This window comes from Caloenas nicobarica, chromosome 10 (assembly GCF_036013445.1).
Source record: "Caloenas nicobarica isolate bCalNic1 chromosome 10, bCalNic1.hap1, whole genome shotgun sequence".
NCBI lineage: Eukaryota > Metazoa > Chordata > Aves > Columbiformes > Columbidae > Caloenas > Caloenas nicobarica.
In genome coordinates, this window is record NC_088254.1 from 927,704 (window position 1) to 942,510 (window position 14,807).

At 50.6% G+C, this 14,807-nt stretch overlaps 1 protein-coding gene across 1 annotated transcript; it reads left to right on the plus strand.

The window, feature by feature from the left end:
- The first annotated feature begins 7,531 nt into the window (after positions 1 to 7,531).
- On the plus strand, positions 7,532 to 8,491 carry LOC135992563 (olfactory receptor 14J1-like). The gene has a single exon (XM_065641850.1). It carries the CDS (start codon positions 7,532 to 7,534, stop codon positions 8,489 to 8,491), a length of 960 nt encoding a protein of 319 aa, XP_065497922.1.
- Positions 8,492 to 14,807: the final 6,316 nt, after the last annotated feature.

A 14,807-nucleotide genomic window follows, 5' to 3' on the forward strand; every position in this document is an offset into this window, starting at 1 on the left:
TTCCATGTAAACCCAGTACGGGGTGATAACATGTTGGGTGTTCCAAACTACTTGATCATGGAGAAGAAATGGAAGAGATCTTCTGTCAGCAACCTGAGGAAGCCTCAAGTCAATGAGCAGGTTCCTATGGGGAACTGTATTGCCCTAACATTCACTGGCCAGGGAAAGCAGCAGGTGCCAACACTCCGGAAGATCTCGGGACAACTTCTTAACACGGCTGCCTGACAGTACAACAAGGGTGATGCTCACCTGGATCTGGAACTGGGACACAAGGAAGAGCTGGTGGGGGATGTGAACATCAGTGTCCAGCATGGCTGTTGTGACCAGGAAACAGTGGTCCTGGCACCAGAGGGGAGGGAGGAAGGGCAGCAGCAGAGCACAGGCTGGTGGGCTCCAGAGGAGAAGACACTGATGTAACTTTGGGGGCTGATAGATGTGGTGCCACGGGAAGCAGCTCTGAAGGGTGGAGGAGCTCAGGAAATCTGATCAGCCTTACAGGACAGCCTGCTCCAAGCACAAGAATGATCTCTCCAAGTACCCATGAGAAGAAGAATTTATCTTACGAGGCTGCTCGTCTGAACTGACGGAGCTCCAGAGCAAGAAGGCAGTACACGGGAGGTGGGAGCAGGGGAAGCTGCAAAGGAGGAATTTAGAAACCTTGTGGGTTTGATGTGGGGATGATGCCAAAGCTCCGCTGGACTTGACACCTGCAGGGGAGGATGAGGGCAGCAAGATGAGCTGACACAGCTTCCTTACAGTAAAAGAATAGATGGGGTGAACGTGGGCCTGCTGCTGAACTTCATAGGAGTACAATCAGACAGGACTGAGGTACTTCATGGCTTCTTTGCCTCCATCTTCACCAGCAAGGTCTCCTGGGACTTTGTTCCTGAAGGCAGGAGTCTGGAGTACACCCAGGAGTGGATGGGGCTCAAGTCAGGGGTTACATTAGCAAACTCAGACATCATTACAGAAAAGGAGATGGGTCACTTGACCAGCTTCCTGAACACAAGTATCGCTGTGCTGTGGCACCTGAGAATCCCAGGAACACCCACCTCTTGGTCCAGAGGAATGTGATTCCTCTTGAGGCGTCCTGGCCTGTCTCCTCACTCAAGTGATGCTTTAGGCACCCCCTTTTCTGACACATTCACTCTTTATCAGGAGATGCTCCAGATCCATATGAATCCGAGAATGCTAATACCACCTATTCTGGAAAGGAGGGGGAGGGTGAGCAGGGAAGGAGATAGAGGAAATTTGGCTTTATTGCTACATATTATGGAAATGCTTCCTGTTTTTCTACAGTCCTGAAGTCTCTGTAATCATCCACACCAGACTTGAAGACCATAGGAGAGTGATGCACAGAGGCTTGGCTTCTCAGGGCAGTTTAGGTGTTGGTGAGCCCTCTGCTGCCATGTTCCTGAACCGCAGCTACTGAAAGAGTGAAGAAAAGAAGTGAAAGGAAGAGGTAAAGCCCAAGTCATGAGAGAGTTTGGGATCCCACAAAGAGCCACCACTGACACAGCTGTGAAGGAAACAACCAGTCGAGGTCCCTGTCCCTGGAGGATGGTGAGGCAAAAACTTGGAGACGCTGGTTACAGGTGATAAAGCCAGTGCGGAGGTGGCTCTGACGCCATGTCAGCCCTTCATGTTTGTTCATCATCAGAATCGCCGAGCCTCGACCCCCAAGGTTAGGCGAAGGAGACCTTTTCTCTCTAATGTTTCTCAAGGCTCTGCCTGTGGTCAGTGTGAGTGTGTGGTTTGGGTGGTGGGTTTGTGGCCAAGTGCTGTTACTTAAACCATAAGGCTCTAGTTTTCTGGGGAGCTGGCAATGCCTGTCAGTTCCTCAAAACCTCTCCACCTTCTTTCGTAGACCTGGCAATGCTCCTCAATCACCTGAGCTCTCCCAGTCCCAAACTTGCTTGAATCCTCGATTTGGATCCATACCCCGGCACTCCAGAAGGTTAATGCATCCCCCAGGCTCATGGATGTTTCCTGAGGTTCATCCAAGTGTGAAAGGTGAAAAACTGGAAGTGTGCAAGGTCAGCTCATGGGCCATGACTGAGCACAGACCCCCCAGCAGCAGCCATTCCCCATCTCCCAGGCACAGCCATGACCACAGCATGCAAATGTCACGGCCACATATGATCAGCCCAAGAGAGGCCTGCCTTCCCTCCATATTCCCAGGAAAATCTTCCTCCTATTCCTCCTCCACCTGCAGACATCAACTGTTTTACATTTCTGTGCTCAGACATGGGTTTAAAGATTCACTAAAGCCATCGGCCAGAACCTTGTTTCTCCCTGTCACCCCCTGACCCTCCCTCCCACACCTACACATGGCCAGTCACTGCTGTTCAGGACCTCCCGCTCTTCAGAAGAGGCCTCGAGCTTCTTTGTTCTTCCTGGTGTTTACTGTAAACTTCCTCGCTCCCTCCAGAGCTCATGGTGAGATTTCTTGTCCATAACAGCACCTTTATGACCATGTTTTACTAAATGGGCGTCTTTTTGTGAGCATTTGTGCAGAAAGAGTAGTCACAAGAAAGCACCGAATACATAAAAACTGATGCCGAGTGAAATGCCATGAAGACCTGATGAGTTACCTGTGTCTGTGTCTCTCCTGGAAGAAGTCTGTCCCAAGAAGGGGATCCAGCTTCTGCCACTCTCTGGAGAGACACATGAGCAGTGTTCATGGCACCTGGCGAGGAACAGGGTGATTTTTGCCAGACCACCCTTCATCTGAACCACTCAGATATGTACTTATGGATGGGGTATCAAGGCTTATAGTGCAAATACCTGTTTGATTGGCACTGCCGGTGGGGCTACCACAGATGCAGACTGCTATGTTGCAGATATTTATATGTAGGCAGATTAACCCTTTTCTATTTCTTTTAATTGTTATTATTTTTAATATTGACACTCTTAGAGAAATTACACAAACACTTGAAGGATTATCGATGCATGTTAACATGATTATCCACAGAAGGCCCACCAGCTTTGCATCTCAGGAAATGGGGTTTCAGAGGCCAAGGGAAGGTTGGTTTGGGCTCTGTCCTGGGATCTGGTAAACAGAAAAATGATCCCATCTCCCCAACACTCTGCCCTCCTCAGTGAGGGGTGTGAGAAACTCTGCCAATGGGGTCGGAACTCACAGTCATGACAAGTATTTTATGTCAAACTGCAGCCAATGCTGTCCTGCCAGCTCAGGATTTGGGCTTCCATCCCTGGAGGTATTTGAAAGACGTATAGATGTGGTGCTAAGGGATATGGTTTAGTGTTGGACTTGGCAATGGTAGATTTACAGTTGGACTCGATGATCTTATGTGTCTTTTCCAAACTAAATGATTCTATGATTCTATAATTCTCTGATTCTACAATTTCAGTCAAAACCATTTCAATTCCCATTACCTCCAGCTTCCCTTGAGGGCAGCTGTTGTGTGGCACAACTGTCCTGGCTCTCCAGGCAGGTTGGGCACTGGTTTGGTGCCTGCACTGGAAGATTTCCTCTTCCTGGGCTAAAAGTCCTTCGATGACAGAAGGTTGTAGTGATTTGGATCACAGATATTTGAAGCAGTCTTTTCAAAATCTGAGCAGGCCGAGCTTTGGAGCCAACACAGAACAGAGACGTTCTCAAGGATGTTTTTGACTAGTGGTACTATCACCAATAACAGTAACAGGGAACTCGTTACTCTCGGTGAGATTCATGAGCTAAAGCTCTTTAATTTCATTCCCAACAGTCATTCTTGCTTCTCAAAACAGCTCCTACACCTCAGTAGTTTGCCTTTTGCATGAAGTTCTTACTGCTTTTCTCTCAGTTCTCCCTTTTTTTTATCATTTAAAAAGTACATCTCTTGGACAGAATTTCCCTGAAATTGCCTCTCTTTCCTACTTTTCCTCTTTTTTTGTGGTGTGATGGGGAGGTGGCAAAGGGGATATATTTCTTTTTTTGCCAAGGAGAGCCAAGGAACAGATCCCAGGTCAGTGCAAAGGCACAAAGGAATCCAGAATGTTGATGTGGTGTACACTGACACACACCATCACCTGCATTTCCAGTCTCTGAAGTCTCAACTGTGCAGCAGAGACTGGAGTTCAGAGCTCCCTTCATCTGCCCTGCGTGACACATGAGAAATGAAACTACCCCTGTCCAAAAGTTGGGTTTGATTCTCTTCACAGCCTGAAGAACCACACGGGTCAGGAGACAAGCCAGGATACCCAACGAGAACTCACATGCTCTACTCTTAAAGTTCAGGTGTTCCCAGGAATCTCAACAGACAAGTTGTGCCGATTCCTGGGTGCAAGGAGCTGGTCAAGAGCCTTGTCTCCATTTCTGTAATGATGGCTTTGCTGTCTGGCTGATGTGCATACTCTGTGCATGGATGCTGACACCTGTTGAGCAACCTGTTCTGAAAAGATCAACAAGGTGGGCATGAGGACAGCAAAACAGAAGAACCTGGGTTGGGGCAAATGAAAAGGGATGCAAAAGATGTGGTCAGGGCTGTTTGGGGGCACTTGTAAAGCAGCCCTGCACCTCATGTGAATTATTCCTGTGCTCAGGGAGAACCTGAGAGCTCTCCCTAAATTGAAAACATGAAGGGGATGAAAGGACAGCATCATTCAGGCTGGGTGGGACCTCGGGAGGTGTCTTGACAAACCTCCTGCTCAAAGCACTGTCAGACCACATTATACAGGGCTCTATCCAAACACAGTCACATTCTGGGACAGAGCGGGTGGACAATCCCTGGGAAACAGCTTCCAGTGCTTGACTGTCCTCATGACTGGAAAGTTTCTCCCTTTATCTAGAGTCCTCCTAAGCCCAATCATCCAGCTTGTTTTTTACCCATCTACTTACACACTGACACAGATCATAATGTCCTACCTTGGACACAAGAATATTGTGAGGGATGATGCTGAATGCCTTGCTGACTTGCAGGTAACAGACCATCAATGTTCTCCTCACGTCCAGCAAGCCTGTCCTTTCCTCACAGAAAGCAAAGAGGATGGACAGGCACAACCTGCCCTGGGTAAACCCCGTCACCTCTTTCTGATACCCACAAATGGGGTCCCAGTGGACATGCTCTGGGGCACAGCCCTTAGTTCTCCTGCTCATCCATTGGCCATTTTTGAAAAGTGCACACAATGTGTGAGAGCTGCCAGTGGTCAGGGAGTCCCCCCAGTCTCCATGAGCTTTCCAAGATGGTGGAGAGTGGCCTCACTGTGACATCGTCCTGCTGTCTCAGCTCCTGGGATGCTGCTCCTCCTGTCCCATAGACTGGAAAGGATTGCGTTAGTTCCAGTGACCCTGACTTGATCCCCATCCACTGCTGGTTGTTCTCCTCCAGATTCCTGCCTCCAGTCACAGAGGCCTGGAAGACCTTGCTGGTGAAGGTGGAGGATGAGAGACTCAGAGAATATCACTTCTTTCCCTTATTAAATTCATCAGCGGCCACACAGTGTCTTTGTTTCTCCTTTAACTATTCCTGAGATAGTGTCAGCTCATTATGGGACCCTTGAATTGCCTTACAGGTCTAGACTGAGTTTTGATCTGGACTGCTGCTGTGCTTGGAGGCTGCTGTCCTTGAAGACCAGATGAATGAACTTCTGCCACCCTGCCTTGGCAGTTTATTCCATCCATGTCACAGCTCTGTCTCCAACGCTGACAGCTCCAGCTCACCCAGTCAGTGCCCTGGCTGAACCAGCCCAGCTGTGGCACTAGGAAACTCTGAGTTGCCCCATGGAAACCTGGTCCCAAGTGTCCAAGACTCCCTGTGTGCAAAGGCTTTGCCTCAGAGCAGAGACATGACATGGTCAAAAGTTTGATGAATGTCTTTCTAGCCCCAAGATCACAAACCCAGAATAAAATGCATAAATCCATTCAACTGAAGATATTCCCCACCAGCCTGGAGAAAAAGATCCTTTGTTGTAACCTTCCTGGTGTCCTGTCTAATGATGGGACAATAAAACATGATTCTTATACCAACATATTTTCTAATAAGAAGAATACAATGCTGGCAAGAAGTGTCTGTGCAGAGGAGAGAGAATCAACATCACTGATTACTTCAGGTTGTCTCAAAGGATGTGCCCCTGGAGCCCCAGGGACACCTGGAGGGAGCCCAGAGGGGACACAGAAAGGGACATCATGGGCTGCTCCTGTGCCGCTGAGCTGGGCTGGGCTCCTGGGACAGAGGGAGCTCATGGCAAGCGGCAGCGCTGCAGAGAGACAGCTCTGCCCAGGAGCAGCTCCTCTGCAAAGCACAGCAGGGCTGAGGGCTCTGCCTGCAGCACCGAGGGCAGAGGAGCCAGGCAGAGAGAGGGAAAACACAGTCTGGGGTGGGAGGATGCTGAAAGATCACTGGGAGAGAAATCTTCACAGAAATTAAGTCTGTGGCTGCAGTGCATTGCATCTGCAGATCATGGTAGAATCTCAGAAAGCTGTCACATTGCAGAGACTACAAGAGATGTAAGTACAACCCTCAGGGATTCTCTGATCAGAGGAGGAGGATGTGCTGCAAAGCAGGGATTGCCTTCTGCACCCCCAGAATGACAAGACGTGAATGCTGCATTCTCCCAAGGATGGCTGTGGGGTGTAAATGTAAATGAGCACCCAGGGGTGCCCAGGGCTGTCCTGCAGAGCAGGATCCCTGCACCCCAGGGCTGTGCCAGGGCAGGGACTGTGCTGCCTGCCAGGGTCAGCGCTCAGCCTGCCTGGGGAGATCCCAGCAACACTGAGGGGAGAAGCTGTGGGTGCAAGGAACGACCCCCGGCAGAGCAGGAGGGGTACTTCTAGTGTTCAGAGGGCACTCTGTGTTACAGGGCTGCTCAGAACTCCAGATCACCCCTGCAGCAATTGCAGAGGGTCCTTCTGATGAAGACCATCAAGACAGAACACCTGAAAGGGAAGGAGGCTGTGCTTTCAGTTTTCCACTCTTGGTTGGCTGGGTGATCAGTGGGACATGGGAATTTATTTCTCTGCCATGGAGAAGGCTGGGAGACCCCAGTTCTAGTTAAGGACTTGTCAGAGCTGCTCCTGAGCCCCTGCACACACAGAGCTGCCCCTGGGCAATGCCCGGTGCCAGGAGGTGTGAGCAGGGCAGAGCTGAGCGCACAGCGGGTGGGACGGGCTCTGTGACACTGACAGGGAGCAGACCCATGGACAGAGAAAAAGCTGTCGGCAGGGACAGCTCCAGGCAGCAGAGACTTGGGCAAGGATGGAGAAGGATAAGCTCTCTGAAAAGCCATGGGAAGGGAGATTTGGGCACCTCCCAGCCATCCCCCGCAGTACAGACACCGACTATGGACCAGATCCCTGGTCTCCTCTCCCAGCTTTTAATGTCAGAGGTGGTCAGTCACCTTCTTAACAACCTCACCCCTTAAAAGGAGAAATTACCAAGCAGCCGACGGTCTGTCTGTCTCCTGGCTCCACCTGCAGCACCTCTGTGGCTTTTTACTTTTTTTCTCGGCTGTCTTTGCAAAGCTTCTTTTATCACCTAACTTATTTATACCTTTTCCTCCTTGGACAGCACCTACGCCAAAGAGAAAGGAAATGCCCAACAGCAGCTCCATCACCCAGTTCCTCCTCCTGGCATTCACAGACACACGGGAGCTGCAGCTTTTGCACTTCTGGCTCTTCCTGGGCATCTACCTGGCTGCTCTCCTGGGCAACAGCCTCATCATCACCACCATAGCCTGTGACCAGCACCTCCACACCCCCATGTACTTCTTCCTCCTCAACCTCTCCCTCCTTGATCTGGGCTTCATCTCTACCACTGTCCCCAAATCCCTGGCCAGTTCCCTCTGGGATACCAGGGCCATCTCCTATATAGGATGTGTCACCCAGGTTTTTTTCGGTTTTTTTCTCATGTCAGCAGAATTTTTTGTTCTCACTGTCATGTCCTACAACCGCTACATCGCAATCTGCAAACCCCTGCACTACGGGACCCTCCTGGGCAGCAGAGCTTGTGTCCACATGGCAGCAGCTGCCTGGGCCAGTGGGTTTCTTCATGCTCTGCTGCACACGGCCAATGTGTTTTCCATACCTCTCTGCAGGGCTAATGCCCTGGACCAGTTCTTCTGTGAAATCCCCCAGATTCTCAAGCTCTCCTGTTCAGACACCTACCTCAGGGAAGTTTGGCTTACCTTATTTAGTACTTTTTTAGTTTGGTCATGTTTCATTTTTATTGTGGTCTCCTATACGCAGATCTTCAGGGCTGTGCTGAGGTTCCCCTCTGAGCAGGGACGGCACAAAGCCTTTTCCACGTGCCTCCCTCACCTGGCCGTGGTCTCCCTGTTTATTGGCACTGGTGCATTTGCCTACCTGAAGCCCCCTTCCATCTCCTCTCCTTCCCTGGACCTGCTGGTGTCTGTTCTGTACTCGGTGGTGCCTCCAGCAGTGAACCCCCTCATCTACAGCATGAGGAACCAGGAGCTGAAGGAGTCCATCAGCAAAGTTACTGCACAGATGGTTCTCAATAGCGGTAAGTTTTCCATCACTCCTCAGGCATGAATCCCATGGTGCCCTATTGAAGGCTTGTCCTTTGTTTGCCATTTTATCTTTTTATTTTTAGCCATTCTTGGTATTCATTCTAGTTTTAATTATTTTTCTACATAATATTTGAGTCCTTATTACTTCTCTTGAGAAATGGACTTGCTTTGTCTAACCTGGATCTGATCTAAAAGTGTGCTTTTCCCTGGGACAGAGCTGACACTCTCATAGGATCTCTGAAATAAAGTGGGATCCCACCAGTGCACTGGCTGACGTTTGGTCTCTTCTTCCAAAGCTGATATCAACAACAGACCCAAGGAATTTCACCCCAAATGGGCCTATTTCCCCTTGGAATTCAATCAGAAAATCTCGCAGTCCCTTTGGTATGTCTTGGCAACCAAGGGCGTTGGATTTTGGAGTCACCCATTGGTGTGTGGTGACTGTGGAGATGGTGAATGGTCAGTGAGGTACATCCTGAGGGCTTTCTCAGGTATGACAGTGCAGTAGAAGTTCTCCAGAAATGTAAACTGGTGAGCTTTGAGGGGTTCTATGGGGACAGTGTGTGCCTGGGGCAAGCGGTGACTGTAGCCCCGCTAAGTGAGAGATCACCAAAGGTGGAATCACCCAGATGGAAAATGCTAAATACCAGTATTTGCAAGGAAAAATAGATGGAAGTCCCCAACCACACACAGACCAACAGAGAACAGCACCTTTGCAGCCACCACACCAAACACAGAACAGACAGCTCCAGGGACCACATAGTGTCCCCATCTGGTTCCTTTCTCACGCTGATACGGTGGGAAGGTCATGAATGGTCTGTTCATCCTCTGCCACACTTACCCATGGGCACACACTCCCACAGTCCCTCCAGTGTAGGACTGAGTTTTGGCTCTGCCCAGATGTCCTACCCACTCTTGGAGCTGTTCCCCACTTGGCACCTTCAGCCTTGGGTCTCTCCCCATCCTGGTGTCCTCCTCTTCCAGCCAGCCCCCCTTGCAGCTGGACAGCAAAGCATGGACATACAATCACACACGCACACTAATGAACTCTACACAGCTAATAGAGGAGCAGAGTGTACTAAAAGGGCAGGACACACCATGGTGATCAGACCCAGGGTTTGGACAGATCAGCATCAAGCAGCCCCCTCCCAGCTGCAGCTGGCCCCTTGCACCCCTCTTCTCTCCCCATTCACAGGCTTCTTCCTGCCAGTCCACCCAGGTCCCTCCCTTTCCATGCCCCAGTCACCTCCCCAATTAACAACTGCCACCAATTACTTTTTCTTCAATGGGCCCAGGTTTGTCCCATTTGTACCATCATGTGGTAGTTGGGATGCCATTGCTAAGGTCATCTGGGCCTTCAATGGCATCACTGAGGGATTCTGCTGGCACTGCTGCCTTGCAAGACTTGATGACCCAGAAACTCCCCAGTGCTCCCCTCCAGTTCTGCATGCATTTTGGCCTCTTCTCATGTCTCTGCTCTTCAGCCACTGGTGAGATCCAGTGGGGACATGTAGTGCTGCCAGTACTGCTCGTCCCTTCTCTCACGGTTCTCTGTCACATCCCAGTTTCTCATGCCATGTCCCATATGTTCCCATGTGATATGCAGGTGTCTTCACCCCAGGGTGGGGCCTGACCAGGGCCTGCAGCCTTCATGTCTGATGTTTTTGATGACCTCATGATGCCAGCCTGCTCCTGGCCAGATTGCTGTCACGAGGTGACCTCCAAGCAACAGCCACACTGTTGGTTTTACCCAGCTCCCCCCTCCCTGAGCTGTCATCTGTGTCATGTTGGGGTTTGTGACATGCTTGGTGATGTCACAGCACCTGACTGGTGTGATTCAGTCAGGTTGCAAAAGAAGTGACTTCAAAATCAGCCTCCCAGCTATGACACCTCTCTGGGCACCTCCCTGTTCCTGCAACAGAAGTGAACTCCCAGTCACCTCCCACACACTTACACTTTGCCATACCTGTTAAACTGCCTTTATCATAACCCATGAACCCACTTTCATCCCTCCGATTGTCTCCCCCGTCTTACTTGGGGAAGTGAGTGAGCGGCTGTGTGGGACTTAGTTGAAGTTGGAGTTAAACCACAAAATTCAAAGTCAGAAGATGTCAAAGGAAAGAGGCAAAGTGAATAAAATGCATGATTTTTACTAGCCAGTTCTGCATGAATCCCAACCTATTTGGGTTACAGGAATGTCTTCCAGTAGAGTCTGCACCATCTAGACCCATGTGGATGGACTGGCACAGTCACCCCCAGCAGGGAGCATTCCCCATCTCTTAGGCTGAGCCACGCAGTCAAGATGCAAACCTCTGCGGCGCCCACTGCTTACAGGCCTCCAGGCAGGGTGTGACTCATTCTGCATCACCCTCCAAGCCTCTATCAGCTCATTTTGCTTCCACTACCACCCCTGCAACGATCAAGACTGTAGGAGCTTTAGTATCGTCCCTATGTTCTGGGGCAAGGTTTCTAAATTCCTCCTTTGCAGCTTCCACTACTTCCACCTCCTGCATGTTGCCTTTTTGCCCTGAAGCTCAGTTAGTTCAGACGAGCAGCCTCCTGAGATGGTTCCTTCTTTTCAAAGGTATTTGGAGAGGTCATTCTTGTCCTTAGAGGAAGCTGTCCTATAAGGTCTATCAGATCTCCTGATAGATCTCCTTTATCACTTGTGTGTGTCTCCCAAGTACATAAAAGACTCCTCCCCATGAGTCCACTGACCTGTGCTCTGTGGCTGGCCTCACTCACTGCCCTTTGGCACCTGGGACCCCACTATGTCCTGGCCATGACAACCAAGGCTGACACTGGTCATCACATCTCTGACCACCTCTTCCTTGTTGGCCAGGGCCAGGTCCAGGTGAGCACCACTCTTGTTGGCCCACCTGGCAGCTCTGCTAAGGAGTCCCCTCAAGATCCTCCACACCGTTGTCATCCTGTTGCTTTGCCTGGCCAGTGAGTCCCAGGCCACTTACAGTCCCCCACAGGAGCCTGTTCATTAACCTGGAGACTTCTTCAGCTTGCCGACACAAGACTTTTTCTGCCTGCTCTCTCTGATCAAGTAGTTTATAACTGCAGAGACAGTGTCACCCTTACGGAGTTCTCCTCCTTGCCTCACACATATCAAGCTAAATTAACATGTTACCCACGTCATTGAGGAACTCCATATAACTGAGCTGCCTCTTCACACATGGGGCATCCCCTGTCCTCATCCTCCCTGCACTCCCTCCAGCAGAGCCTGTATCCCTCCACTGCAGCATCCCAGCTCAGCAAACTGTCCCACCACATGTCATTTAATCCAAAAAATCTCAGTGCTTGACAAGACAGGGGGGTCCTCCAGGCAGTGCACATGTTGGCTGCAGCACCTCAGCTGTGGCACCAGGGTGGAGCTCAGACTCCTCACAAGGAAACCTGAGCAGTGATCCTGACCAGAAGAACATCATACATCAGTTAGTCCTGGGCTGCACATACAGCGTGGCCTTCACACGTGTGCTGAATGCAGGGGTCCCCTGGCCACAGGACAACCTCAGCAACTCGTTGTCACACAATACCCGGCAGGCAGCTTCCCACTATGTACTGTAAGAAAGTCCTACAGGAGCTTGAACTACCAAAAAAGGAGACTGTCTTCTATGGATCGGGTGTGCATGGTTTACTGCATTCAAGTGAAAGACCCATTCAATGGGACACCTCCTGGGGTTCCCACCAACTAAAAGGACATAAGATTGCCTTGGTGATACTCACCTTATAGTGTCATATCTAATGAACAACAATTTAAAAGATACCTCACAGAGTCTGACTGTCTTCCTCACTGGGATCATAACAGACCAGCATCTTCTGGGGATAAACACTCCCTTAGCACCCTCGATTGCAAACCCTTCATTCCCATGGACTGGTAAGGGTGAAGTTTGCTCACATAACCCCTGGCTTCATCCCCATCTTCTGCTGGTTGTTGTCCTCCAGAGTCCTGCCTGAAAGCTCAAAGACCTGGGAGACCTTGCTGGTGGTAACTGAGGCAAAGAGTTCACAGTCTGTCTACACCTATTCCTACTAAATTCATCAGTGGTCCTACTTCTCTCTTTTTCCTCTTCAGCTGTTCATGATGCTGCAGCAGCTCATCTTGGTTGTCGTTGCGTTTGTCTTTCAATTGAGTTTTGATATGCACCATTGCTGGGCCTGGAGGTTGTTGTCCTTGAAGAGAAGACGTATCCAGGCACACTGTGAAAATTATTGCTCTTTTTGTTGATTGTATCATCAAGAGAGTGAGTAAAGATCCCTGTTGATGTGCTGCTTGTGCATGCAATGCCTGAAGCTATTGAGCAGAGGAGGGACAGGCCTTGCCTCTCTGGTTGGACTCAAGGATCTTGAGGGTCTTTTGCAAACGAAATGATTCTATGACGGCAGTTGATGCCTGATGCCTCTGACTGAAGGCATCAGGCAACAGCCGAAAGGCAGCAAACTGTACTCTCTGCAAACTGTACCTCCTTGAGGTTTTCTTCCAAGTTATGAACTTCCCTCCAGGATGCAAACCTGTCCTACAGCATCCTTGTGTTATCTGAAAGCCCCATGGAGAAGCACAGATCTGCTGGGACAGAGAAAATGCTGTTGGGTTTGTGAAATGAGCTGTGTGTGTCCTGGGCTAAATGTGGGGTGCTGAGACCTTGGGAAAGGGTGAGACATGTTGTGGTCTGAGGTGGATCCCTCTGCTCTCAGGAGTGCCTGGCAGCTTTTCAGGGTAACATGGGAGTGCGATCAGCCTCCATCTCAGAAAGGTGCCAGCCCAGGGCAGCTGGAGCAAGACAGAGGGACAGACCAGCTGCCCTCACTCTGCACTGACCCACAGGCCTCCTCTGGTCTCGCAGGACTTGCTCTGTTCTCCCTGAGTGCAGCAGAAATGCTGAGGGTTTCTGACACCAAACGATACTCTCCAGGGGAGTTGCAGAATTGGACTAGATGATCTTTCAAGGTCCCTTCCAATCCCTAACATTCTGTGATTCTGTGAAGCTGTAAAAAAACCAAACATTTCAAACTTCATTTTACCATCCTGTTTCATTCTGGTGATAGTGCAGATGCTGACAGGCCCTTCTTCACCAGCAGCAGTTTCAGATGACAACTTTGAACCCCAGGGCTGGCTCCTGCCCCCCGTTCTCACGACCCCCTGCTGCAGAGCAGGGCTGACTCCTGGGCAGCCAGCGGGCACAGGCCCTGCTCCTTCACGGCACCTCCAGCCAGCACCACCCAGGGCTCAGCCACGGACCTGAAAGAAGGTCTGGAAAAGGACAAGGAGGTGTGGAGCAGAGTGAGTGTATATATGAAATGGCTTTGATTTTATCCAGAGTAGTCTCCCCTATCTTGTCGCTTTCTTTTCCTCCTATGACAGTGCCCATGCCCAGGGGCTGCAGATGTTCAACAGCAGCTCCATCACCCAGTTTCTTCTCCTTCCATTCACAGACACACGGGAGCTGCAGCTCTTGCACTTCTGGCTCTTCCTGGGCATCTACCTGGCTGCCCTCCTGGGCAACGGCCTCATCATCACCACCACAGCCTGTGACCAGCACCTCCACACCCCCATGTACTTCTTCCTGCTCAACCTCTCCCTCCTCGACCTGGGCTCCGTCTCCACCATCGTTCCCAAACCCACGGCCAATTCCCTCTGGGACACCAGGGCTATTTCTTATATGGGATGTGCTGCCCAAGTCTTTCTGTTTTTCTTTTTCACTTCAGCAGAGTATTGTCTCCTCACCATCATGCCCTACGACCGCTACATTGCGATCTGCAAACCCCTGCACTACGGGACCCTCCTGGGCAGCAGAGCTTGTGTCTACATGGCAGCAGCTGCCTGGGCCAGTGGGTTTCTCACTGCTCTGCTGCACACGGCCAATACATTTTCACTGCCGGACTGCAAGGGCAATGCCCTGGACCAGTTCTTCTGTGAAATCCCCCAGATCCTCAAATTGTCCTGCCTAGATGCCCACCTCAGGGAAGCTGGTCTTATTGCTTTTAGTGCTTTTCTATTTTGTTTTGTGTTCATCGTGCTGTCCTATGTGCAGATCTTCAGGGCCGTGCTGAGGATCCCCTCTGAGCAGGGATGGCACAAAGCCTTTTCTGTGTCCCTCCTTCACCTGGCCATGGTCTACCTGTTTGTCAGCACCTCTTCTTTTGCGTACCTGAGGCCCCCCTCCATCTCCTCTCCATCCCTGGATCTGGTGGTGTCTTTTCTGTACTCTAGTGGTGCCTCCAACATTGAACCCCCTCATCTACAGCATGAGGAACCAGGAGCTCAAGGATGCTCTGAGGAAGCTGATGAGTGAATGTTTTCAGCCATAGACTGCCCACCTTCCTCTTCA

What these genes read in the sequence shown, in the direction of transcription:
- LOC135992563 (XM_065641850.1), top strand. Translation starts at nt 7,532, where the DNA reads ATGCCCAACAGCAGCTCCATCACCCAGTTCCTCCTCCTGGCATTCACA.